The sequence below is a fragment of the Mycteria americana genome, chromosome 5 (assembly GCF_035582795.1).
Source record: "Mycteria americana isolate JAX WOST 10 ecotype Jacksonville Zoo and Gardens chromosome 5, USCA_MyAme_1.0, whole genome shotgun sequence".
NCBI lineage: Eukaryota > Metazoa > Chordata > Aves > Ciconiiformes > Ciconiidae > Mycteria > Mycteria americana.
This window is the reverse complement of record NC_134369.1, coordinates 68,013,425-68,040,690: the sequence shown is the minus strand read 5'-3', so window position 1 is coordinate 68,040,690 and position 27,266 is coordinate 68,013,425. Positions and strand designations below refer to the sequence as shown.

General features: G+C 53.3%; 1 protein-coding gene across 1 annotated transcript in view; it reads left to right on the top strand.

Annotated features, from left to right (window-relative positions):
• DAAM1 (dishevelled associated activator of morphogenesis 1) overlaps window positions 1–27,266 on the top strand; it is a 98,017-nt gene that overhangs the window by 58,167 nt on the left and 12,584 nt on the right. Inside the window, exons 5-18 of the mRNA XM_075503822.1 lie at window positions 5,802–5,873; window positions 8,534–8,628; window positions 10,506–10,839; window positions 11,310–11,420; window positions 11,538–11,641; window positions 12,108–12,174; window positions 12,512–12,629; window positions 12,754–12,892; window positions 13,376–13,434; window positions 13,774–13,961; window positions 14,282–14,590; window positions 14,705–14,812; window positions 21,238–21,341; window positions 26,652–26,736. Coding sequence (XP_075359937.1) covers window positions 5,802–5,873; window positions 8,534–8,628; window positions 10,506–10,839; window positions 11,310–11,420; window positions 11,538–11,641; window positions 12,108–12,174; window positions 12,512–12,629; window positions 12,754–12,892; window positions 13,376–13,434; window positions 13,774–13,961; window positions 14,282–14,590; window positions 14,705–14,812; window positions 21,238–21,341; window positions 26,652–26,736 — 1,893 coding nt within the window. The remainder of the gene's footprint in view (window positions 1–5,801; window positions 5,874–8,533; window positions 8,629–10,505; window positions 10,840–11,309; window positions 11,421–11,537; window positions 11,642–12,107; window positions 12,175–12,511; window positions 12,630–12,753; window positions 12,893–13,375; window positions 13,435–13,773; window positions 13,962–14,281; window positions 14,591–14,704; window positions 14,813–21,237; window positions 21,342–26,651; window positions 26,737–27,266) is intronic.

Here is a 27,266-nt window from a genome sequence, read left to right as displayed (position 1 = left end):
GCCAGCTTTCCCTTGCTCCACTGTTATAGAGCAGCAAGGAGGGGTGGGGAACACTGTGCAAAATAAAAATGCAATCAGGAGGATGCATAAAAACAAAGGGGGTTGCTTCTGGTTTTGCAGCAGGTGTCAACTGAAGAGCATTTTTATTTTAACCCCTCGCTGTGGCTTTCCTGGTGTGAAGTTCTGCGGCAGACCAGCTTTGCAGGAGGTGCCAAGAGGGAGGCGAACTGTCACGGTCACAAGTGTTGTCACTAAAGGGCTCTCCAGGATTTGCTTGGAGCTGGCTGCTGCGAGCCAGCCCTTTCCTTCTGACTTGGTTTCACCTTGAAGGATCTAACCTGGTGTGTTGGACGTCAGGCGGTTGGGGAACCTGGCCAGCTGCCCTCTGGGGCTCAGTTATTGCAGAGCAGCTCCAGATCCATCACCACCACCACAGGCTGCAGGTGTGGGAAGGAGGCTGCTGGATCAAACAGACATCCCCCACAGGCTGGGCACCTGAAAGGCATTGCCAGAAGCTTGATTTGGAAGCAAAGCAGCTGTAACGAAGCACAGAAGAGCTTCACAGGCATCTTTCTCCCCGTTGCCGTGGGGACACGCTTCAAGCAGGAGGGTGCATTGCTCCCAGCGGCTGCGTTCCTGCAGGTCAGAGGGGCAGGAGCTCATGGAGATGAACCTTCCAGGTGTAAATAATGGTGCCCAAATGTGGCCGAGACCAGCCTGCAAACTGCTTTCATGCCACCGCCGGCTGAGCCACCACCTCCTTTGTGCTGCTGCCTGATGTCCCGAGGAGGGTCACTGGGAAGAGCAAGGGCACTTCTGGCTGTGGGAGCTGCCGACACCCCAAGGGGGAGGCACGCGGGCTGTGGAAGTGTCAGGCTTGTAACCAAGACGTGGCAGGGTTGGGGAGTGTGAAATCTCCCCGGGAAGAGCAAAGAGATGGCTGGAGCTGGCAGATCAGTGACCTTTGCTTGGAAAAGCTCCCGCTAATGAGGCATCGTGACTGGACGCTGCTTTCCCCGTGGCACCCGGTGCCGACGGAGGGGATGGAGCTTGTTCATCGGGTTCACACCACAACACCCCCCCGCCACTGCCACCGCGGTGTGAAGCGGCCGAGCGGCAGCATCCATCAGCCCTGCACACAGAGCCTGGGGGCGAAGGGACGGCGGAGGTGAGGAGAGGGCACAGCGACGCCAGGGCTGCAGCTGATGTGATTTGTATTTTTGCCAGATCCCTGGAAGGAAGAAGTGGGCGTTGGGAGGAGCGGGTGGGAACAAAGTGGGGGACGGGGCAAAGATTGCCCTTTGCTGCACGACTTTGGCGTTTCCCAGTTTTCACAGCAGAGCACGTGTGTGGTGGCACGTCGGGGCCGCTTCCCGGAGGACAGTGAGGGACGTTGATGCAAATGTTACAGATGAGAAGGGATACCCATCCCTGCACTGTGCAATTACAGCCATCAGCCTGCCTCTAAAAGACCAGCTCGTAGTAAGCCACAGCACGGCACCGGGCTGTCAGCGGGGTTCACATCAGCCCTCACTTCTATGCATTTCGAGAGCAAACACAGAGAAGACCTAAACGCAGCCAAGAGAAGAAGAAACTGGGAGATTTTTGTTTCCCCAGTGCCAGCTGGGCAGGATGTGATGGAGCATCCTGGAGAGCTGACGTTGGCGGTACTCGGCTCTGCGTCTGGGCATCCCTCGTCAAAGGCAGGCTGCAAAACTCACATCCCCAAAACCCACCTTGGGTGCTGGGAAACCATCTTACATATTCACCCTTTCAAACCGTGATGCCTGGAGAGGTTCCTCCCTCCTCCTGGCTCTGAGTCTCCTTGTGAGTCGCTTCCCTCCAGGCTCATCGCTTTGTCAGGAGATTTCTTTACCGCCACCGAATGCACTAAAGGACACTTATCAGTGTGCTGTAGACCATTAGCCACAGTAATTACCACTGGGCAATGTCCTGCAGCGAGCTGAGGGAAGCCCGTGCCCTGATCTTTGCCTGCTTTATTGTGCAGTCCCCCTTTGCCTGGGAAGCTGCTTTCCGACAAGCCTGCCCGGCTGCTCATCTGAATTAATGAGGTTCTGCTGCACTTAATTGAGAGCGCTCTCTAAATTGGGGGTTTCAGGGAGGAAATGCAAGAGCCCGAGGGAGCCGAGCAAAGGGAAATATTTATAATGCAGCATGTTAATTATAAATGAGCAGTTTAGCCAATTTTGTTGTTCAGCCTCCCCTCCGCCCCCCGGAGACCTTTATTTTTTTGCTCCACCGCTTCCTTTCAGCCTTAAACGAGCAGCAGGTCCGGATCCCTGCCCGCCTCGCAGGTGTTTGCAGCATGCGGAAAGGCCTTGGGATATGGGATGAGCCGGCCCTGCTGCCTTCCCACCCCAGTCCTCGGCACGGGTCTTGCTTCCTGCCCAAATCTCCCGGCTGGGTACGGCCCATCATCTCTTGGTGCTGTGCAGTGGTGGGGACCTCACCACCCTTCCCAGCTGGCGTTGCTGCTGGGAGCACTGGTGGGAGAGGGATGCTCCTTATAAGAGGTGCTGATGATACCCCGGAGTGATGGGGAAGACGTCCAGTGACGGCGCCAGGAGGTGACAGGAGCTGGTCCATTTTTGGACCATGTTCAAGGTGCATGTGGGTGCCATGGCTCTGCCGTCCCCTGGGGCACCGTTTGCGTGCCAGACTCTAAAGCGGGGCAGGGAAGCTGGGAAAATCGCAGCCTTTGCCTGCAGGCTTTGCAGGGTTTGTACAGAGCCTTCCCGCGGCAGAGCCTAGGATGGCTCGGAGGGGTGAGTTGGCAGACGGGCACGGGGCTCCGGGCTCCCCGGCATCCCTCCCTTCTTCTTCAGTGCCTTTGCCGCATGTACGTGCTCTCCTGTTTCTGGCGCATATAGGCGGTGTGCCGTATATGGCTGTGTGTACCAGGGAGGGGTGTGCTTTTGCATACAGGAGCAGATGGGAGTGTCCTTTAGGAAGGTGTGTGGTGTGAGCTGAGAAACTAGAAAGACGTGGCTGCCTGCGTCAGACGGGATCGTCACCGAGCAGGAAGGTGGCCTGAGCCTCACCCTGGCTGCTTGGCACCACTGAGGGACCATGGGGTCATCCAGCAGGATGGGTGGGCAGCAGTGAATAGGGCTAGCACCGAGAAACTGCCCTTTGGTTGCAGGAAAATAATGCAAGCGATGCTCTGCAGATTGAACCTGCCATCGGGTGCAGCCTGACCTCACATCCCCGCGTCCCCGTGGTGGTTGGCCACGGGCAGTTCCCCCGAATCCTGCTCCTACCTCGCTCCTGGGGGCTGGTGGTCCCACCTGGGTTAAACTGACGGCTCTAACCCACAGGTTGCAGAAATCATGTGTGTTTCTCTGGGGTGACAAATACTTTGCAAAATACGACGGTTTACTTTTCCTACCCCGCTCAGGAGAAGCCGAAGACCTTCCTTTAGCTCTGCGAGAGGTGGTGGTATAATTTGTGCCTTTCCATTCAACTTGTAAATATAAATTACACCTCTGTTTCTCAACCCCCCAGACACTTTCTCCATGCTCCTGAGCATCTTTCTGACAATCTGGATGTCTTTCGGCAGGCTGTATGTGAGCGGACGTGCCGGCTGCCAGGATTCCTGCGGGCACGGCAGGTGCTTCTCCGCACAAGCCAGCGGTGGGAAGCTCTGACCAACCAGGCAGCTGCAAATGGGTGTCCTCTTCCCAGCCCCTTGGGAAGGCATTGGATTTCCCCCACCACGGCGGAAACCTCCCGCTAGCCATGGCTTCGGGTGGCCAGACTTGATGCTGGCAGATGACAGTCCCTGCACGTGGTCCCAGACATGGCCAGAAATGCGGCAGGATGGGCAGCCGGATGGTCCCCGGGTTATTTGGAGAGGATTGCTTCACCGAGTCCATTTGCCAGCGGACGGCAAGAGGTCTCGGTCCCTCCGTCCTCTTGCCTTTGCTGGAGGCAAGTTTTCGGGAGAGGGGAAAGCAGAGAGAAGCCAGCGCATCCCGTTTTTCCTGGCTGTGAAAAGGCCACAGGCATCCCTGTCTCTCCCCATCAGGCTGGGTGTTGCACACTCAGCCAGCAGAGGAGCATTTCTCTTTTTTTAAGCACTATTTGAACAGGATGGGCTGGTTTTATTTGTGGCTGGCAAAAACTAATTGTCAGAGCATGACTATGAAAGGTCCACCCATGCAGAGGTAGGCAGTGGGACCTCCTTCAGGTGTATTAGGTTTGGCACTAGCATGGGTAGGACAGATTTTTTGTTGGTTTTTCTAACATCTCAGAAAAAGTCTTGTTCTCTGCTGATTCCCGCTTGCTTAAAAAAAAAAAAGAAATGTGGAGGGCAGGTGAATCAAGTGTTTCATTGAAAACCTCAGTTCTTGGCAGGAGAAGGAGGGGAGAACAGCCCAAAGTATTAAAGCAGAGGGCAGGGGTTGCCAGGTCCCTTGTTGCTCTCAAACTTCTTTTGTCCCCATCCTGGAGCCAGGCACAGTGAAGGGTCAGGTCTGCGGGGACGGGCTGCGCTGCCCGTGGGGGAGCTGAGTCCCGTCCAAATTCCCTGTCGCTGACTCCCTGTGTTCTCATCTTGGCAAGCTGCAGCTTGGGAAGTTTGGATGCACAAACATGTCCCACATATGCCTCTTGAACCGCAGTAGATATCTGGGACTCTGCTCCTTGGGCTTGCTGAAATCAGCCAGAGGACCTGTAACTGTCTGCATGCACGGACGTGCGGGCAGAAGGATAGGCCGTCCAGCTCCCACCGTCGCAGGCGATTGCGGTGTGGGATGACCTTTGCAAACATCTCTTAAAGTTAGGGAGGGGCAAAGTCGTGCAGCGAGTCAGGCTGTGAACTGAAGATGGTTACTGAGGGAAGGTGTCTGGGATTTGCATAGTATCGGTTGACTCCAGCCTAGACCTGTGTGGCATTTCTGCTGTGAATCCTTTTTCTTCTTTTGATATAAGTTTTTAGGAAAATAGAGTGGGGAAAAGAGTTGATTTTGAAGTATTCCCTCAAAATCTACCTACTTGCTCCAAGCAGTCCCTGGGGACATGCGGCGTTATTTATCTGAGCTGGGCTCAGAGGTTCTTCAGTCATGTCCTACAAGAACATGGTAGAAACTGAAAACCCCTTGTGAGTCCCACCAGATGCAGGGCATGGTAGACCAGGATGACCAGATGAGGCTCTGCATCATTCAGTGTCATAGATCATGGGCCCAGGGGTGACATCCTTTAACAGGGGACATTGCCAGGTGCATGTTCCCTCCTAACAACTAATGAAGCCCCCGGAGGAGTTGTCTGTTGTGCCTGGAGTCTCTCTTAGGATGTTGGTAAGTCATGGTCCTGCTCCAAGAGTGGAGCCTAGTTCGTGTCACATTTATTCACTCTTCCTTACTTGTAAGAGACTCTTTTTTTTCCCCAAAGCACATTCATCAAGGCTGTGCAGCCAAAACTTCAAGGGCACTGTAGCATCGGTACAAGAGAGATCTGGATGTAAAATTTCAGTGTGGTTTCTCCGAAGCTGATAACCGCAAGACTGATGCAATATCATTGGGGCAGAGTTTGGTCACAGGCAGATGGTGTAATGTAGATTGTATATAAAATACGCTAGTTCAATAAGTCAGGTAATGTTCCCATAGATGGAGCTGTCGCTGGTGAGCTCAGAATGTAGAAAGTCGAGCTTATATTGATATAAAGTAATGTGAGAGTTCAAGAGCCCTTCAGAAGTGGTTGGTCATGAAGGGCAGGGGATGTCAATGCTATTTCTACTAATCTCTTGTCTTTGTTTCACTTTTTCCACCCCCGCCATCCAGGACCAGGAAGAAAATAAAGGAGCCACCAGCTGGCCGGAGTTTTATATCGATCAGCTGAATTCAATGGCTGCTGTAAGTATTTCCCCAGTGCTTTGGCGCTTGTGAACCCCTTACGGGGCAGCAGCGCAGCGGTGACAGTCTGCGGCATGGCCAGCATCGCGCCCGAGAGGGCGACGAGTGTTGTAGCCACAGAGTTGTGACCTGGCTGTTTTCAGCCTTTCGGGTCTGTGGACCTCTCAATAATTTGGAGTTGGCAGTAGCTTGCAATTTGTCCCAGCAGTTCAGAAACCCCTGATGTAAGGATTTAAGGATATCCTCCGTTAAACCAACAGATATAGCTGGAAAACGGAGGCATTTTCTATGGCAGGAAGGGCATTTCATCTTGCCCCGGGCTGGGAGGCTGCGAGAGGGTTGGCAAACAGCAACTTTCGGTATAAAGCCACCAGGCTGGTTTTTTAAGACCCCTTTTGATTGTGCAATACCGCTGGGGCACCAAGCTGCTGTGGTTGCTCTGAAGCTGATAGCTCCTGTGCTTTTTAATGGATGCCTGCTACCACCTTGCTCCCGAGACACCCTTCTGTGCTGGGCGGCCACGGTGAAACACGACGCTGCAGGTTGTCCGTCCCACAAGGGTCGTGTTTAGATGTAATTTTATGAAATACTTTCTTGTCAACATCGTGCCAGGCAAGACAGAAATAGTGCTGTTTTCTGTAGGAAACACAGTTGTATTTCCTGCAAGGCTGCGCAGTTCAGAGCCCCTCCATCCTCACTCCTGCTTTCAGAGGCTGAAGGTGCTGAGGTTCATGGCCAGTGCCCTAAGGATGGGAGCAGCATGGAAAATGAAAAAGAAAAGCGTCATTTTTCTTTTTTTTTTTTTTCCCCCTCTTTGCCCTACTGTCAGGGTGACAGGGAAGGTAGGGCTGGGTGGGGGAGCAAGGACAGAGGGACGAGCAGGGGGCTGCGAGCCAGGAGGGAGCATGCTGCTCCCCTCCGGGAAGGCAGGAACACCCGGGGCTGGCCACAGACGAAGCCTTGAGCCTGAGCAGAGCTCATGATCAAAGCCTGCCAGATGCCTGGAGGGTGGCTTTGATCTCCCTGACACACTGCCGAAGAGGAGCTGGGTTAAACGTGGGGGTCAGCGCAGCTCTTTATATCTGCTGGGACCCTTTCTCTCTCCTTTGGCTCAGCCTCAGCCGGTGCTGGCAGGGCTCACCCTGACACCTCTGAGGGCCCAGTGCCGTAGGATGGTGCAGGAATCACCCGGGGTGTTGCTTTAGCTGTGGCCTTGGTTGCATGAGTTGGGGTGAGCAAGCCGTACCCTGCGCATGCCCGGGGCTGCAGGCAGCCGTGCTACCCAGGTAGAGCTGCAGGAGTCAGGGTCCCGGCCCCCAGTGCCAGCCAGATAGGGAAATCCAGCATGGGAGATGCCAAGGGCATCCCATGCACACAGCCACTGTCCCCAACCCAGATGCACACTGGTGGGTTGCACTGGGAGACCTGGGAGCGACAGGGTTGGCAGGACCCACCTGGCTGACCCCGAGCGTGGATGCAGCATCCCGTCCCTTCCAGACTGCGAGGCGTCCCCTGAGCCCCCCGCCTCCTCTGCAGGGTCATACGGGTACCTCTTGGGACGCATGAGTACCAGGGCAGGCTAAAGGACCCCTCCTTCTCCCCTGCCCCAATTTAGCACCTTCCCTCTGTGGACCCCCAGTTAGCGTTGACTTAGCCCCCTGCATCCTCCCAGCCCCTCCAGCCCTGGGATCGTCCTCTGGAAACACATCAAGATTCACGTCACCCAGATGTCACCTGCAGCATCTCCGAGCAGGGTTCAGCCGGACACTTTCTTAGAAGATACTGTGATGCACTTATTTACCTCTTTCTTTTACAAAGTGTGCTTCCTGGAGGGTCGTGGGCTGTAGGGGACATGCCAGGATTTACATCCAGAGCCCACAAGTTGGGATGCTCCTCTCCTGAGTTGCAGCCTTTCCCTCTCGCTGCTCTGAGTCTGAGGGTTGCAGGGGGACAGTCGCGAGCATTCTCCAACGTGGGCTCGTCTGGATGAGTTGCAGGTCAGCAATTTGGGTGACACCACTCCTACCTGCAGGGCGTTAACTCTGGAACTTAATGATCACACAGGAGAATGCTAAATGTGTCCTCTCAAGGTGGTGATCCAGCTGTCCCGGTCACCCTGGGGCAGTGAAGCCTGGCGTCTTGCCAGGGCTTGCTGGGGGGTGAGGACTGGTTTGGGGAAGAGGGCTCTGGGTTCCTGCAGCCTCGCTCAGCACCGGTTGATGTTTGTTCCTTGCTGCTTTGAAACAAAACCCAAGTGGCCAGGGAGATGCAAGGCCATCATCCACGCTGCTCCAAAGCCGATGTGGGTTGGGGTGTCGCTGACTTGTGATGCCCCAAACACTCACAGCGTAATTTTACATGTGCTAGCGAGTTGTCTGGGTGCTTGCAGGCAGCGTCTTCAGCCTAAAGCGACGTGTTCGCTCTGCTGTCCCCAGCCCAGGCCGTCTCCTTGCAGACCGCGGGTGTTTTTCCAAACTGCCTTTTTTCCCCGAGTCCTGCAGTTGCTATAAGGATCTGGACTTTTAGACTTCCAGAGTCTGTTTAGGGTCCCAGCTCTGTCCCCGTGGCTTGGCACGGCGAGGCGGCAGGCACTCCCACTCTTCGGGCACAAGCTTTGCAGGGAAACCTCCCCTCTCACATCTGCCTTTCTCCTTTTGCAGAGAAAATCGCTGATCGCTTTGGAAAAAGAAGACGAGGAGGAGAGAAATAAAACAATCGAAAGTTTGAAGACTGCACTGCGGACGAAACCAATGAGGCAATTCCCTTCCATTTCCTGGCTTTATTACTGCCGTCATGGCTCTTGATTCATGTCCTCTGGCAGAGGGGGGGTTAAATAGAAATATAAATGGGGCCTGCCCAGGATGAGGGAGGCAAGGACCCTGAAACGCCACTTGCTTTTTTTGATTCACCTCTTGTCATTTTGTTCCTTTTCCTCGGTCCTTTTAGTGGCCGAGAGCCACTAAGACCTTCACATCTGTTCAGGCAAATCAGGCGACTTCTTTTTTTTTTTTTTTTTTCAAATTTGCTTTTGTTCTTATTGGAACAGAATGTAAAAATTCCTTCCAGATTGAATTTAAAAAAAAAAAAATCCAATTTTTGTTGGTCAACCAGGCCCTTTGTTTCAACTCCTCTTGCACTTTTTAAAGGAATAAAAGCACATGAATCTTCAGCCTTTTATGAAATGCAAAAAAAAAAAATGTTACTAGGAGGTTTTGATGGGGAGGATAAAGAAAGGGTGGGACTCTTTCTGAATGTCTGTAGTTTTTCCTAAATTCAGTTTCTCTGGAGCCTGCATGCACACATCTGCAAAACCTTTAAGATGCCTCAGGTCAACGTTTTCTGGTGGGAAAATGTTTCATTAAGAAATGCATGACCTGGTTTGGTTATGGAAGAAACAAATTTGCTATTGCTTGCAAATACATTCCCCTCTTCCATTTCTCTTTTGCAATGGTTCTGGTGATGGTACTTGGTAAGAAATTCCCAGGGTCGAGGGTGAGCACCCAATTTCTGTGAAACCTGGGCCTCTTGGGTGCTGGCTCCCTGCAGCACCCCGGGAGCAGGGCTGGTACCCAGCCGTGAAACTTTGCAAAGTCCTTAAAAGTGGTTTGTGAGTCTGTCTCACTGCAAGTCAGAATGATCCAGCAGGCTCTATAGGAAATTTCACCTGTCGGACCTGCTTTTGCTCCCAGGGCAGTGAACACCAAATTTCCTCTTGACTTTGGCTGGAAGAAGAGCAGGCTTTGAAGCAGAGAAATCAGTTTTCCCCGAGCCTGCAATTACCGCTTTTGTTGCTGCGCATCAGCATGGCTTGTTTCGAATTAAAATCATCCCAGTGCTGGGATGTTCTTGGCTCGTTTGCTTTCCGAGCCCGTGCCTTTTGCCAAACCAGAATACACCCAGCCTGGATGGCATCGGGCAGGGAGGTCCTAAAACGCCTGAGCAGCGTGCAGTGTTATGTCTGCCTGCTCTAGTGAATCCGCCTGGGGCACTACCGTGCGTTTGCTGTCTGCTTTCTATTTAGCGGCGTTATAAGTCATCATAAAAATCAGAAATCCCTTAAAATTGGTGAGAGGTGCCTAAGGGAGGAGGAGGATGTGGATCACAGAATCACAGAACGGTGAGGCAGGAGAGGTAGCAGGAGGCAGAAAGTCTGACAGGCGTCATGGACGTGGGCTCGGCTGACGTTGGGGTGTCTGCGGCTGACGAGGAGGCGACTCCAGGGCTTGGGAGCTTCTTCCAGTCCTGTGCAAAACTGGTGCCAAGTGAGTGGGATTTAAGACTCGGGTTGGGGACTGGGAAGGTTTTGCAGCAGCGTGGCTGCAAATTCCTAACCTCCACCCTGGGGCTCGTGCTGACGGCTGGGTTAGCTGATCCTCTTCCAAATGGCCTAGCTCTGTACAGCCTTGTGCAGATGATGCCTGGTTGCCTGCGCTACCGGGCACTGATTAAATTACTAAGATTTTCGCAACCTCGTCCCTGTGCTCTAAGCCTGCAGGCTTTCTGCTATCCAAAGTCCAGGAAAAAATAGATAAGAAGGTTCTGGGTTTACAATAACAGGCAAGTCAGGCCTATTTGAGGTTAAAAGGGTCCTTCGGCGTTTGGTTTTAAAGCTAAAAAGGCTCTTTCTGGCAGGTTTGTAACCCGGTTCATCGACCTGGATGGCTTGTCGTGTATTCTGAACTTTCTCAAAAGCATGGACTATGAGACGGCAGAGTCTCGAATACATACCTCGCTCATTGGATGTATAAAAGCACTAATGAACAACTCCCTGGGCCGGGCTCACGTCCTGGCCCATTCGGAGAGTATTAACGTAATTGCTCAGAGTCTGAGCACGGAGAATATTAAGACGAAGGTGGCAGTGCTGGAAATCATGGGCGCTGTGTGCCTGGTTCCCGGGGGCCACAAAAAGGTACTGGAGGCGATGCTGCACTACCAGAAATACGCCAGCGAACGGACTCGTTTTCAGGTAGGTGGGTCTCGATTCGCCCCTCGGCTCCTGAAATTCAGCGTTCTTGTCCCTTCCTCCTCCTGGATATCTAAATGCCACTTGCCAAATGATTTATTATGACCGTTTGCAACTTAGATACTCTGGGAATTACTCCAGAACCATGTCTGATGAGGTCTGCAGCTGAGCAAAGAGTGAGGAACCAGTTATTTAAGGCAGCACCCCGCACAAAAAAACCCATGCTTGCTTGTGCAGGGTCGCTGGGATTGCAGCTCTGCAAGGCTGTGGCACATCTGGATGGGCTGATGTTAGCCGAAACGAGTGCTGGGGTGGGCTGCATTACAGCAGGCAGCAGCTGATGTCCATCACCAGCGAGTTGCTACGGGGGGTTTTGGAGCACCACGAGGAGTTGTTCCTGCATGCGTCCCCTGGCCGTTTGTGCAGCACTGGGGCTGTCGCTGGGCGTTTAACTGATGTCGCGTGTTTGGCAGACGCTGATCAATGACTTGGACAAGAGCACAGGGCGGTATCGGGATGAAGTGAGCCTCAAGACAGCCATCATGTCCTTCATCAACGCAGTCCTGAGCCAGGGGGCAGGCGTGGTGAGTGCCGGGGCTCTTGGAGAGGGAGGTGTTTTGGTGGGTTTGGGTGTTTTTATTTCAATAAGGTTTCTGAGGACGTGCACCTTGCTGTGTTGACCCCACAACTGTCCCCTGCAGGAAAGCCTGGATTTCAGACTCCACCTGAGATACGAATTTCTCATGCTTGGGATCCAGCCAGTCATTGACAAACTGCGAGAGCATGAAAATTCAACCCTCGACCGGTGAGTAGTAACCCACAGCCCGACGGTTGTTTTTGCCCTTGCCTTGCGCCCTTGCGCCCTGGTTTCTGGACTTGGCCTTTGGGGAGAGCATGTGGGTGTAGACTGTCGATCTGGCCCCTCTTGAAATTCTTCACTGTCGCCAGAGAGGAGAGGAAAAACCCCGGTGCCATTTCGCTGCGCTCTAACGTAGGGTTGAGCCGGGAAGGATGTGCCATTGTGGGCCTGGGGTATGCTGCCAGCCCTCCTCCTCTTCTTGTCCCAAAAGGCTCCTTGGAAAGGCTGGGAGCTCAGACTGGGAGCTCAAGACTGAAGATCCAGTTGATGTTTCAAGTCCCACTTGTCTCTGGGCTGCTGCCGGCTACTGGGCTGCTCCGGAAGCTCTGCCAGACTGGCTGCCTGCAATTTATTAATTGTCACATTCATACCTACTGTTAACAGCCCTTTTTTCTCCCCTTTCTTTCCTCAGGCACTTAGATTTTTTCGAAATGCTTAGAAATGAAGACGAACTGGAATTTGCCAAAAGATTTGAGCTGGTGAGTTCGAATGTTGCTGATGCACAGATGCCGGCACTCCATGTCACAGTTCCTTTTAAAAGCACTTACGTGGCCTGGGATGAAGTGCAGTCTTTTGGATAAAATTTGGAGGTTGGAAATCTGTCTCCTGCTGCCCTGCTCTGTTGCGGCCTCCATCCTACAGCCTGCTTCATCCCTGGCTGCCGACCAGAACTCTTTGCCCCTTGCAGGGCAGTGGGGCTTGTCTGTCCATCAGGCGTGGGGTGGGCATGGCTTGTGGGGTTTAGAGTTGAAACTCGGAAACAGGCGGTGCCGTCGCCGGTCCGATGGCCTGACCTCGCTTCGCTCCTGTCCGCAGGTCCACATCGACACCAAAAGTGCGACTCAGATGTTCGAGCTGACGAGGAAGAGGCTGACGCACACTGAGGCGTACCCGCACTTTATGTCTATCCTGCACCACTGTCTCCAAATGCCTTGTGAGTCCTGGCGGAGGCGAGGAAACCCGCGGCTGCCGGGGGCTTGGCAGCCCACATCCCCTCCCCGGGGGCGGCAGCGGCCTCCCTGCTGCTCCCCTCAGCCTCTCCCCTTCTTCCCCTCCAGATAAAAGAAGCGGCAACACTGTCCAGTATTGGCTGCTGCTCGACAGGATCGTGCAGCAGATCGTCATCCAGAGTGACAAAGGGCAGGACCCCGACGCCACTCCCCTGGAAAACTTCAATATTAAAAACGTCGTCCGGATGTAAGTGCTCGCCCGTCTTTCCCGGGGCTGGCTGCTGAGCAGCACCGACGCGGGCTGCGTGGCTTTGCTGCCTCCCGCTCCGGCAGGCGAGAGGGCCAAGGCTGGGGCTTATCCCTGCCGGGCTGGCATCGCTTTGACCTCTTAAGCACAATGTGCAGGTGAATTAAGCTCAGCCTCTGTGTCCTCAGTGAGCTATTTCCCCTGACTGCTGCCGTCACTGTTCCTTATTCATCACTTACTGTCACCCGGTCATGTTTCTGCTCCTCGGTTGGACAAGGCAGCATCCCTGGAGCTGTTGAGACAGCACGGCATCCCAGCCTGCAAAACCCTGCTGGGGAGAGGCAGAGCAGAAGGGTTAGAAATACCAGTTTGGGAACCTTAAATCCCGCTGCCCAGGCTTGCTCAATCGTGTTTCTTGCAGGTGATGGCCACTTGTTTACTGCGGTAGGATTGTCTCACGGGCTACACGTCTTTTCCTTTTAGGTTAGTCAATGAAAATGAAGTGAAACAGTGGAAAGAGCAAGCAGAAAAAATGCGAAAAGGTGAGTGATGGAGAGATATACAGCATTAACTTTAACCTTAGTGCGTACAGTAAGCTAAACAGATAACATATACATATATTTAGCTGGATGGACTCTGCAGGCTTTATTGAGTGGCTGAGATATTATCACGCTATGGGGCTTACAAGGGAAATGGGCAAAGCAGATACTCGTTTTTTCATGGGGAAGCCCTGGCCGGGGTATTAAGGCACAGAACACGCTCCCTTTTCTTAACTGCGCAGCTTCTCCGCAGGGCAGCAGGGGGGTTAGTCCCCTGCCTGCTGCCGTTTGCCAAAAGGGAGTGTTTGTCACCTCAGAAGTGGTCTCACGGGGCTGTTTCAGAGCACACCGAGCTTCAGCAGAAGCTGGAGAAGAAGGAGCGAGAGTGCGATGCCAAGGCCCAGGAGAAGGAAGAAATGATGCAGACGCTGAACAAGATGAAGGAGAAGCTGGAGAAGGAGTCCAGCGAGCACAAGCAGGTCAAGCAGCAGGTGGCGGATCTCACGGCGCAACTCCACGAGATGAGCAGGGTGAGGCCCCGAACCTTCTCCCCATTGTGGCCCAGTCCCGACCCCCCTGCAAACACCATGGGGTGAATTCTGGAGGCTGAGCTGCACAGGGGGCTGAAAAAGGTGCTTGGTGGGAGGGCCAGCACGACGTCCATCCCTGGTGACGGGGTGATTTCGCCTCTCCAGCTGCATCGGACCTCAGTCGAGAGTGCCGAAGCCTTTGGGTGCTTCCTATGCTGGTTAAATTTTGGCAAAAAAAATTAAAAATCAGCATGGGGGCATTTTTTGGGTGGCGTCCCCCGGCTCCGTATGACCAGTCCCCCCTCCTCTTTCTCTCCCAGAGGGCGATCTGTGCTGCTGGCCCCGGAGGACCTCCCTTGCCACCAGGAGCTCCTGGTGGCCCTTTACCTTCTCCAGCTCCCGGGTCCCTTCTTCCCCCTCCACCACCACCGCCACCCCCAGGGGGATGTCCCCCACCACCTCCCCCACCACCACCCCCTCCAGGTGGTCCCCCACCCCCTCCTGGCCCCCCACCCCTGGATGGGGTGATGCCTCCCCCCGGAGCACCTCTGGGCTTGGCCCTCAAGAAGAAGAGCATCCCACAGCCAACAAACGCCCTCAAGTCCTTCAACTGGTCCAAGCTGCCAGAGGTAAGCCAGGCAATAATTCGGGCAGTAAAACCGGAGGTGCCGGATGGCCACCCGGTGATGTAAGGGCAGGTGGGCAGGGGACCTCCAACTTGCAACGCTCCCACTATCTTGCAGAACAAGCTGGCAGGCACTGTGTGGACCGACATAGATGACGCAAAAGTGTTCAAAATCCTGGACCTCGAAGACCTGGAAAGGACATTCTCCGCCTACCAAAGACAGCAGGTAATGGCTGGCCCGGGGCATGTGTGGGCATCTGGGCAAGGGGCCGCTGTTCCGAGATCGCACGGTTTCACTTGTGGTCTCAAAACATGTCTCCCGTCATTATTTCATACCAGTGCCGTGTTTGGCAGATTGACTCGATCTGCTTTATCCTCTCATCCACATGCCGGTGCCTTTGCGTTGAAGTGGCCTCTCACGGCTCAGTGTGCCTGATTTCGCCCCTGCCCACGCACCTGACCACGTGTGTCATGAAGATGGATCATCAAAAAACCCCCCCAAAAAAAGAGCGAGGAAATGTATGAAAATAGCCCCCAGATGTGGCCACGGTTGGGTAATATTTTTGGATCGCTCTTAACAGCAACTGCTTCGTGTCTCCGTATTGGGTGGAAAATGTCTATCCCTCTCTGGCCAAGAAGGACTAAGTTTTGCCCACATCTACCATGGGTGGATCTCTTCTTTTATTTTTGTAGTGAGCCCAGAGCAAAATGTGAGCTTTGAACAAAAAAGCAAATCCCAAACCAAAATAATGACACTGCAGGCAAAAGTCTCTGCTTTTTAATCTCCTGCTCAAGCAATATGGCCCCAGTTTGGAAGGCATCAAAGCACACAAAGAAAATTAGACACTTATTTTACCCCAGGCAAGACCACGATGGGCAAAAGCAATGAGATTTCAAGAAGGCAGGAGAAAAAGCAAGGAGAGAGGCTGAAAAAGTCGTGTTCACCTGCTGAATGTCTGGATGCATTGCTGGGAGGAGAGAACAGCTTGTCCCGCTCTCGCCAGGCTCAGGCGGAGAGGCGGTGCTGGGAAGGAGTGGACCCGACACATAAGCTCCTTAGGCAACGTGAGAGTTTAATCTCTTCCAGAGGCTAATTGAGGGAAATATCGGGGCGGATTAGAGCAGGGCAAATATCAAGAGTAACTCACCAGAGGTATGTGCTCCCCAGTGTGTTTCTGGAATAGGTGACCACGGTGCTGGCTCTTTCCCCTGGTGTTTTTGGAGCTTGACTCATGCCTACCGAAGGGCACATCTGAAGATGAGATGGAAAGGGAAGGGAAGCAAGAATAGAAACCTGGTGTGTCAGCAGGACGGTTTGCCCTCTGGCATGCCTGCCCGAGTCCGTGAATCACCTGGTGTGCTGCGGATTATTGCCAGGCAGGAATTTAAAAATAATTTGGCTTGGCTGAGGTCCTGCTCGGTGAAGCGGCTGGTTAGGTTCAGGGCCAGCAAGAAGGGGGAGATGCTGCAAGGAGAGCTGTGACAGGGGCTTTCACCCTAGATGGGATGAGAACAAAAAGGGAGCTGAATGTGAGAGCCAGGAACTGGGGTGGGACTGGCAGAAGATGCTGCGAGAGTGTCTGGAAGGGAGACTGGGAAAGAGGAGGTGAAATCTCACCCGCGAGATGCTGCTGGGGCTGGACCACCCTTGGGACCATGATGCACAAGCTCCTTGTGGCTCACCCAGGCTTCACGGAAGCACTGTTTTGTGTGAGTCGAGTGATGGGACACATGCCCCTGGACCTGAGGGCATGTGATTACTCACCTGCAAGTCCCCAGGGTGCCCCCACTTGCAGTCCCAGCATGGGGAGAGGGTGCCTGGCTGCGTGCCCCAGCGTTGCTGGCAGCACGGCTCTGCAGGCAGCTGCCGTGCACGCACCAGCACGCGTGGTTAGACGCACTCCTTGAGATAACACATGCACCACGGGGCACTCCACGTACAGTGTGGGGCTGGGGGAGCTCCATGCGAATGGCCTGTCTCTGCAGGGAAGGAGGATGAACTAATGCCTTAATAATTTGCAGCGGTTTTGAGCTCTAGCAAAAGTTGGTTTCTGTTCTGAGCAAGCAGTGGAGGAGCAGGGATTTCCGTTCCCTGCTCCCCATCTTGAGCCCTTAGCCAAAAATCACTTCCTTGGTGATCGCACCTCTCGCTTGACCTCAGACACGGTGTGGGACATTGGGGGCTGCCTGCCTGCCCCTGCCCCAAGCAAACCGGCGCTCTGAAATCGCATGGCCGGGTGGTACATCGCTGTGGCTGGCACCCCAGCAGGGTTTGGTGGCAGCATGCAGAAGTGTGCGTGGTGCAGAGAGCTCTCAGACCCCCCACGAATAGCTGTTGCAGGGCTGATGTTGATGGGACTTGTCTATTTTTATTGCCATAGTGCCTGGGAATCCCCAAGTAGTGCACAGACCCGAGACTTAATGATGTACTTAATTTTAAGCATCTCTTTAAATGCTTTTCCCATGTCACAGGCTGGGATGTAAACACAGGCTATAAAGTGAGCTCTGCAGCTCTCGGGAAAGGCCCTTTCCATGCGGGGAGGACAGGAGCCCTCTGGGCTTCCTGGGGCTCAGCCTGGGAGCGTCCCTGCCCCATGCTGTCAGGAGAGCCCGTATCCTCCCTATCCTCCCTGCCAAAGCTCTGCAGATGTCCCCATCCCCAGCGGAAGGCTCGGCCCCGCAGCTGTGTGTGATACCAGTGTTTACCAATCCTGCGAGATATAACAGAAAAACCTGCAGGAGCTGGGCGTTTCAGGCTGTGGCATGAGGACCCAGCAGGACTGGGGGCAGCTGCTTAAGGACGTGCACGTGGTGCTGGAGAAAAGCAAGTCTAGGGCCATCGGGGCTTAGATGTGCTACGCAGGGGTCTGCGCCTCCGTCAGAGATGTTTTGAGAGCCTGTTTTGAGGAATAGGCTGGGAGTGATGCTGATAAGTGGCAGTGACACAGCCAGGGCAGTCCTGGCAGGTCCCACAGCGGTGAGTGATGTAAAAGAGCCAGGGCCAAGTGGAAAAAATACGTGTTGTTGAACCAGAGGCTTAGCAGAGAGCTGGGAAATAATTCGTCTCCCAAAAAAGGATGAAAGAAGAAAAGCCTCCAGCTTCTGCGTGCAAGCAAGAGTGACCTGCACGGGGGCCAGGGGCAACAGGAGTGGGGAACGTTTGTGGGGACGGTGACAGCAGATTTAAAACTACTCCTTCTTACCCCACCATCCTGCAGCAGAGGCTAATCGCGGTTCATGCGAGGGAAAGGGGCAGAGATGAGGCTGGCCTGAGGCAGAGAGGGAGGGTTTTTGTAACGAGCCTTTTCTCTACCTTAATGCATGGGGAGCCCTCCCTCTCCTGGAGCAGGAGACTGCAGGAGGACCACCGCGTCCTTCTCCTCTCCAGCAGTGTGGGGCAAGTCTGAGCATCGTGGGGCAGGTCTGAGCATTGGGATGGAAGGAGGGCTTCCCAATTAAGGACCAGTTAAATAAATAAGAAGATACCCATTGCTGCTTGTGGGTGTGCTCTGTGCCTGTCCCACGAAGGAGCCTGCTGGGAAGAGGTTGCTTTATGAAACACCAATCCTTTACAACCTTGACTGATCCACCGAGTTAATTCTTTGCAACACCCTCACATCCATCTAAGTTGTACAGTTTTTCATCTAACCTCCCTGGAGTACACCAGTGGCAGCTTGAGTGTCCTTATTCAGGGACTGCAGGTCCCCCTTGCCTTGCAAAGCCCCCAGGGTGGTGGCATTGCCAGAGCTCTGCTGCTGGGGAGGGTCGTGGCAGCTCTTCGACACATGTTTCTACACAGATGGGTGCGACGCTGCCTCGGGGAACCACTCGGCACAGCACCGTGCCGGGGTGCCCACGCTGCACCCCACGGGTGCCCATCCCTCTGCCAAAGAAAGGGTCAGTCGCTCCTTTTCTTGGCTGAAGTTTCTTTGCCTCCTGTCACGTCTTGTTCTCCTTCATGGCCGCAGCATTTCTGTGGGCTCGAGGAAAGCCTGATGCGTTGTTTTTTAGCCACGAGGCTTGTGATCGGCACAGCTCAGCCCCGGTGGGTGCCGGTCCCCCAGCCCCGGGTGTTCAGTGTCATCTAAGAGCCCTTTCCCATCCTCTTGCCCAGAGCCACGTGTGGGTCCTGGGCTGATCCAGCCTCGGCAGCCAGTCAGGGGAAAACCTGCGTAAAAAGGTTTCCTTTAAAAAGGCAGCAGTGATGGGCTGTGGTTGGAGATGATCAACTCAAACAAGGCACGTGGGCCGTTGGCCGCCTTGGCACGGAGGGGCTGGAGGGAAGCACCCTTATAAACCAGCTGCATTTGGACCCACCTACCTCCTCTGCTCGCTGCTTGCCTTGTCTTTTTACTAAAAAAAAAATTAAAACAAACCATTTATGCACCTTTGAAACCTCCCTCCTCATCACGGAGCTGCTGGATGGTCTCTTGAGCCAAGCACAACAAAAAATAAGATGCAGCCCAAGGAACGAGGAGGGAAAACCCTGGTGCATGTGTGTGCATGTGTGGTGCCAGCTTTGCCACGCCTGCTTCCAGTCTGGTGGGGAGAGCCCGGCAGGACAACCAGGTCTTCGGAGGACCATGGTACCAGCAGGGTGTCGGGGTGGCATTTGGCCAGGCTGCCAAGCCCTGGAGAAGGGGGGTTGTCCCTGTCGGAGGAGAAATCAAGGGGAAACGTGTTGCCATGGCAAATGGTAAAGTTTTGCTGCGGCCAGATTTGCTCCAGGATGAGCCTCTTGTTATTTCCACTTGAAAGCCCTGTTTTTCCTGGCAGTCACGTTGGCATTTCAGTCTCTCAGATTCGCAAAAACTAGCAATTTTCTTCCCCAGCACGGCAGGCTGAGTGGTGCTGTGCCTTTGGGCCAGCGCTTGCTGACTCTCATGCAGAGCGGTGGCCAGCATCCTCCCACCTCATCCCATGTCCTCTCCTCACCTCCTTGCACACCAGGACCTTGGCCTGATCTATTCACAGAGCCACCTCTCCCTTTCCCATCAGCCCTCCCCTTCTGTGCATCCTTTAATCCTCACCACATTTTCATGTGCGTCCCCCCTATTTCGGCACTGGCAGACCCCGAGTACTTCCCCGTGCTGCCGAGCTCCCCGTGTTGCACCCTTCCCTTGACTGTGCTTCGATTCCTTTTGGTTTCGCTGAGATCACTGAACTGCATGTGTTTTTACTGCCTTTTTCCATGCTTCTGCTATGGCCGTAGGACTTCTTTGTGAACGGTAACTCCAGACAGGTAAGCGAGCATCCGCAGGAGCCCGGTGCCTGCGAGCGATGAGGGCAGGGCAAGCGCGGGGCTGGGACGGGGATGTGCACGGTGCTGCGGGGGGTTAACGTGTGGCAAAGTGGGGGTTAAATCAGAATGGTACAAAGATCACCAGGAGAAGCAACTTGAAAGTTGATGCCAGGGAGGCTGGTAAGTACTAAGCTGCTCTCTCTGCTGTCTGGCTGGACGTTGAAGCCAACGTCTGAGTCCTGGAGTTGAATTTTCAGATGCAGCTTAACACAGAGAAGCTCCTACCCCTGAGCATTTTCGCTTTTCAAAAGATGGAAATAAATAAACTCATACCTGTGGGTTGAAGCTCTCTGTTTCATCGCGGTCAGAGCAGGCAAGGCACACGAGAGGGGCAGCTGGTGGTAGGTGACTTGGGGCTCACCATCCTTCACCTGCCACTGCCTTCGCTCTACACCACCTGTCCCAGCAGCTTCCCGCTTCTCATAGCTTTTTTTTTTTTAATTCAAACAAGAAAAGGAGTAAAAAATGGGAACTTCTGTGCTCACTCTCAACCCATGCAGTGGCTGCGTGCCAGGTCTCCTACGCTCATAGACGTTTAGTGCGGATCTGTAGCGCGTGGGACCTTGCAGCGCCAGGTTGTGTTCTTTCCAGAAGGATTGAATAGCTGGCTTTTAATTGATAAACCTTACTAAAACACGCGATATGGTAAATTAAAACCGGGGGCAACATGAACCCCTTGGGCAACCCTGCAAGATTGCCGTTAGGTAGATCTGCCCATTCGCCCGCAACCGCAATTTGGTATATTGTTACTCATTTGAAGGTAACGTATTTAAGCCGCTTAGGAGATGTAGGTGCTTATGCCACACTGATTCCTGCGTTCAAATCCCTTATTTGGGGAGAATTTCCCTGAAAGAGCAGCAAATGCTGCGGGTTGCATTTGCAAGTCTGGTAGCTTGCATTGGTTAGCTTGCTCAGGAGGACTGATGCGTGAAGGGCAACTGCAGATGTTTAGAGCAGGGGTGAAGAACAAGAGCGATGCTGAGTGTGTGCAGCAGCCCGTAATGAAATATTTCATGCGAGGATTTAATGAAGTATCACAAATATGTATGCTGAGAAAGCCCAGCTTTATTTATTCAGCAGCGCCTGTGTGTTTGTAGATTCTTAAATCTTCCCTGTCTGAGAAAATACTTACATTTCTAACTAGTGGCTGCAAAGCCAGCTCTGGTTTATGAAACGACTTACTGTGTTTCAGTTACAGGCGATGTGTTTTACCCGTAACCCGTGGTGACACTCCTGATTAATGGGGGCCCACTGTGTATCACGCTGCTATGTGCTGAGAGTACTAAATGTCTTTGTTTCTCCACGGCTTTTCTCCAGTTTGTTTTTTTTTCCCCCTTGTTTTTTTGTAGAAGGAAGACGCTATCGATGACACCTTGAGTTCCCGGCATAAAGTCAAGGAGCTTTCGGTCATAGATGGCCGGAGAGCTCAGAATTGCAATATCCTCCTCTCCAGGTACGGTCAATGCCTCCTCGCCCTCCGGGGAGGGGGGGATGCTTGGTAACCTGCCCTGGGCTGGGGAGTGCTGCTCGTCCCTGGGGGGTTTAATGACAGGAGCCAGCACGGGAGGAGAGCCAGGGACACCTGAACCCAGCTATAGCCTTACACCGTTCGTGGCGGGGGGGGGGGGGATGCAATGAACTGGGTACGTGGCAATTCGGTGTCCCTGGAAAGCCCCAGAGGGGTTGGGGTACCCAGTGAGCCTTTATAGGGGATGGGAGGGGGTTTGATTTCACCTTTTATCTTCCTCAGCCTGGGTTTTGTTTGCTCGTTGGTGGTGGTTGAAGAGGGTCTCTGTTAGGCTGGGGAAAGCGCTGGGTATCGGCAGGGTGTGGGGAGCAGCCAGGGCCTCCCCGTGTGGGTGTCCTGTGCCACATCTGGATTTCAGGAAGGGAACGTCCCCCTGTTCCAGCTGCCCAGCCCTGCTGGGATGACAGCCTCCCACGCACCCCTCGCCAGGCAGGCTCAGCACTGCTACCAGCAACTTAATCCAATCCCCAGATTGCTGCCAAGATGATAAAAAGGGCCTTTTTTGGCAAGGTAAACTATGCCAATAAGACTGACTCCTGAGAAAGGAGAAGCCAGGCTGTGGTAGTCTGAAAGGATCAACCATCAGCGTAGCTACTTGAAAAAAAAAAAAAAACCAAACAGCTGCAGAAAATGCCACTTATTTCTGACTCACCCAGAAAAAAATAATCCAACAGCAGTAAAATATAGCTCCATTCAGAAATATTCACTCTGCTGCCTGGAAGCACAAGCTTTTGTGCCACTCAGGTCCGGCCGGGATGGAGCAGCATCACTGACGGGTTGGGCTTACAGCTGCAGCGCCCAAATTCTGTGTTTTCCTGGACCGTGTGTCAGCGGAGCTTGTGCCTTGCCTGGGCAGCCTGGCTGGTTTCCTTCCCTAGAAAGCATACAGAGGCTGATGTCTGCAAAAAAAAACCCCTCTGGGTGGGTAACTCACAGTCCCTGGTGCTTCTTCAAGCTCTCCCGGAGGTGATCCGCAGCCCCATGGGCAGCGGGAGCGACGAGTGCAGCGAGCCGTGTGCTGCAGCGTTCGGTGGTAAAATAGCCGTGTTTATGGCTGTCTCTGCTCTGGGTTGCTTCTGGGGATTTTCGTACTTCCTAGCAGTCCAAATAAAAAGGATGATGATGATGAAAGCGGAGTTTAAAGCAGCAGGCAAATGAGTATGTCTGTGGCAGCCAGCTATTAGCAAGTAAAGCGATGGGATTTGTGTCACTGGCTGGGCTGCTCCCCGGCGTACTTAGGCTGAGTGCAGTCAGAGTGGGTTTAGGTGTAATGCAGCCAGAGGTTTAAGTGTCTAATTGACAGGTAAGCACACAAATAGCCCCTTCGGTGGGAAGGGGAGCTACCCAAGCACTTAACTTCAAAGTCATCTAGCACGTCTTACTGAGTAAAGGTCTTAATTTCATCTCACCAGCAAACCTTTCTCTTCCAAGAAAGCGATGGCTGGAAACGAGTCGCCAGTAATTAATCCCACAAAAAGGGCACAACAGAGGCCGCTGCCTGTCTGCCCTCCCCTTTGGGTCCTTTCCTAGGGGAGAAGCGGGACCAGACCTGCCCTGCAGGTGGTCCCCAGGACTCTCATACAGCTTTTCCCAGGCACGTCCCGCAGCATCCAGGCCCTGCGGGGACAAGTGGCTCTGGGGACGCAGTGGCTTGTGCCAGCCACTACTTTGGAGGTGCTTTGGGTTTCATCCCATGGTGCTCCCGGGAATGCGCGGGCAGAGGGGCCAGCCGGGCAGGGCATTTCTCTAGCACTGCAGCAGCAGCCAAATCTGCTCCTTCCCCCATTTCTGCAAGTGACCCAAATTGGGTTTCTCTCCCCAAAACCCCTTTGGGCGATTTACTCTTGATGCCAAGCGGCTAAAAGGAAGGGCAGTGTCAGGATGAAGCCCAAGCATCCTGCTGGTGGGCTCAGGTCCAGCCCCTGCATCTCCAGCAGACTCCGTGTGACTTTGGGCAAATCTTTTCATCTCTGCCCGCCCCCGCTGCCCATCCCTAAGCTGGGCAGAGCAGCGGGTCCCTGGTCCCAGTGTTGCAAAGGGACTGGTCTCGCAGGGTGACTCACTGTGGCCAGGCTGCTGCTCTCCTGCCTCGCTCACGCGGCTACCACGGGGACGAGCGCTTTCACATGCGAAAGGACCTGCAAGCTTGGCCCCTGATTTAGCCCAGACATTTGTAAGCTCACCAGGCATTGTCTGGCTTGCAGTGTGGAAAGATTACGGCCAGCGAGATACTTTATCTCTCTCTGTAGATTTATTTTTTTGCCTGTTTCCCTTGCTTTGGGAGAAATTACTGCGCAGTGAGATCACTGGATTTTCCTCCAGCTTGTAATACAGTACAAGAATATTTTAACACTTGCTTTTTTCTTCCCTTTTTTTTGAGAATGCTTTGCCGATGTCAGTGCATTATCAGGTCTTCCTCCATAAACCCACCATGTCCTTGCTTTTGCTCCCTGTGTACGTGTGTGTATTTTTAGCGCTGCGTTCTGCAAGATGCAAATCAAGCCCTTGCTCCATTACTTTCTGCTTGTGCTGGCGGTGAACGGCTCGTTTGATTCCTGTCTCTGGCGAGGCAGCGTGGAGCATTTTTCTCAAATGAATGTGGCTTTTCAAGAGGGCGCGTCCCTTTCCCCGGCGGAATTCGTTTTTCCCCTTCACACTTATTACGTCCTCTGTGGGATTCTACAAAAGCCACGCAAAATAGCCCCGCGCTTGTCAGGCTGGCGAGCTGTCACTTCGCATTGGCGGGCCGCTGGCTTTAAATCCCTGTGACAGCAAGTCCTGTGACCCCGTTCCTCTCAGACGGCTCGCGTTCGACAGCTGCTGCCAACAATGATAATTATTGTGGTTATAGATAAGCTTCTAGCTTTCACTGGCCCCTTTCCCATCAAATTGTCTGAGAAGCTGTTTTCTTCTGGCGCCCCGCGCTTGCTCTCTGCCGATGCCGGGGCAGGCTCTTGTTCTTGGCACTGGGTTATGATGATTCCTGAGAAAAGTTTTTTCAACCTCTTTCTTTTTAAATATATTTTATTGTTGACTTTACTTTTAATGAGCAGGGCTTACAAAAGTCACCCTCATCTTTCACCACCCTCCTGGAGACGATCACGGTGGAAAGTGTGCGCTTCAGGTGTTCACTTTGGCTTTGGATGAGGGGTAGCTGCCTGCCCGCCCCCTTCTCCCAGGAGCATTTTTGCTTCCCAGGCATCCCCCAAATGTCCAAACCCAGCCAGTGTCTGCTTTTCACCGGCCTGGGGACCGATGTGACATTTGTTGGCGGTCTGAGCTCTCCTGTCGCTACTTGGGTGTAAAAGGAGTCCTCCTGCAGCTTCAAATCCCACCTCGGGTCGTGTCCATCCCGGCCGCTGCCCTTGTACGGGACAGGTAGGGTGTCCCCAGGACGTGGCTGCTCATCACTGCAAGCAGCAGAGGGGACAATTTCCACAGACCCTGGGTTTGCTCCTTGTGGGGTGACCCTGGCAGCTGTCCTGGCCGCTGCTCAGTGCAGCCTCTGTGCTTCCTCCCCTGGCTGAGGTGAGATTTTAACTCGCTCCTCATTTAACAAACACTCTTTTGGGGGGGTCCCTCGAGCAGGAGGTGAGAGAGGGCCAGGTACAGGATGAGAAACATGGGCTCATAAGGAACAAATATTTCCTAGCCAGGTCTGTAAGGTCCACCTACCTCAGTGAAGCTAATCCTTCACTTCCAGTCTTGAGCAGAAGATTTCAAGCTAAACCAAGCCCTTGCTACCCTGGTCTTAGAGACCAGCACCCTTCCTGCTTTAGCTTCGTCTTCCAAAAGCCAGCTCCATGGTCCCGGTCTGCTCCCTGAAGAGATGCCAGGATGAAAAATACCCTCCTCGTTTAATTACTTGGAGGATCAAGTCAGCTCCCAATCTTCTTTTTGATCTGCTGATCACGTTGACACAAGGTCTCACATCCCGCCGTAGGGTGTGTTTCTGGTTTCAGCTCATTCCTTTGAGCCGCATCCAGCGTTTCAGCATCCCTTGGCAGCACTGATCACCGAGACTGGGGCAATGGCTTTCCTTACAGCCCACAAACGGGTCTTTCAACTGTGCGACTTTTCCCTGCATGCAAGAACAGGGGATTTTTTTTTTAAACTGTATCTATTGCAATGGCTTTAACCATCGCTACAAGCCGGGCAAGGGACAGGGTATTGGCAGACAGAGTTGCAGGAGTTTCTGGGCTTTCCTTCTTTTGCATGTAGATTATCAACTGCAATACAAAATCGTGAAGAAAAATATGTGTGGTTTTGCAATCAAAGTCATTGCAGGGAGCGGTCACGGGGAGTGCTACAGACATATTAAACTGTAATTAACGGCTGCTCTAGCCCAGGAAGAGCTGAGGGATTCTTTCTATCTATCTATTGCCTCGGCTCGGTGCAGGCTGCTGGGGGAAGACCAGCCCGTTGGTGCTTGCTGTGATACGATGGTCTGTGCTTTTAGAAATCTCCAATTTGAGGCTACAGCTTCAATTCCTGTTAGGTGAAGTGGAGGAAGAAAAAGGTGGAGTGGGGGGCCTGTTTCCAACCTGTTACACTTCGAAGCACATTGAATCCCCACCCCTCCAAAAAAAAACCTGATGGGTTTCCTGGGATGCTGAGCATCCATTTTCCTAGATTTTGGATTTCTTTCTCTTTCTTCCTAGAGGGAGACTCCAACCAGAGGCAGCTGGGAGAGGTGGGGGAGGCAATGTTCAAATCCAAGAAAAGCAGCAGAAATTGGCCAAATTTTCCTTAGGGGTTGTGGCAATGGGTTCAGGAGCAGTGCTGAGCCGCGCTCCTGAGCCCGGGCTGGGCCGTGCTGCTGACGGGGAGCTTGACCCCCACTCGGGGATGCAGGAGCAGCATTGCTGTGGGCAAGAGTTACATATAAAAGTTATATATTTTTAATACATGTGTAATATACTACTTACAATACTTATATAAAATACTATAAAATAGGGGGTGGCAGCTGCAGTGCGGGGAGAGGGAACTGGCTGGTGGGGTTTGAGCCCCTGTTCGCAGTGGGGCCAGGGCTGCTCTGTGCTGTGCCTTAGCAGAGCATGGTCCTACCACATTTCTCGCACGTCCTTCTTCATAACACGCTGTATAGTGTAATTTGTAATGATGCTGCTGGCTGGGAGTTAAGCTGTTCATGTTGCATGGGTGTGTAAGGAAATGCTCCTGAACCTTGCCTGATTGCTGGGCTGGGAATAACTCTCCTTCCCCTCCACCTCCCAGGCTGAAACTCTCGAATGAAGAGATCAAACGAGCGATTTTAACGATGGACGAGCAGGAGGACCTCCCGAAAGACATGCTGGAGCAGGTGGGCAACGTGTCTTGTGCTCCTCCATGGTTGCCTCATGCTGAGACCACACTGTGCCAGGTTCTCGGGACGCAACTGCGGCTTTAAGAAGTGTGTCGGGGCCCCAGATTATTTACTAACCACATGTTGAAAAGCACCCAAGTGTGCTGGAGCAGCAAGAAAGCAGCTCGGTCATAGCATCGGCGCTGGGAGCAGCATGGCCTCCACGTGCCATGCCTGTACCCGGGTCTGCCCTGGGACCCCAAGGCTGGGCCAGTTTCCCATTTTGTGGCTGCGGCTTGAAGTTCGTGCTCGGTGGGGGTTACTTTTGAAAGCTTGTTCAGCATTTTTTCAGTCCTTAAAAAAGGGAATCCCATTTTTCACCCCCTCTGAATCCCTTTGGAAGCGTATTATTCACCTGTCCTTAAAGCTGAGCTGGTAACTGCACTTTCAGCAGAGACGTGGGAGGATTCGTTGCACAAAATTTCCATCTGCAAATAGGTAGAGTTGCAGCAAATGAGAGTGCCTGACATCTCCTCTGGCAGAGCTGA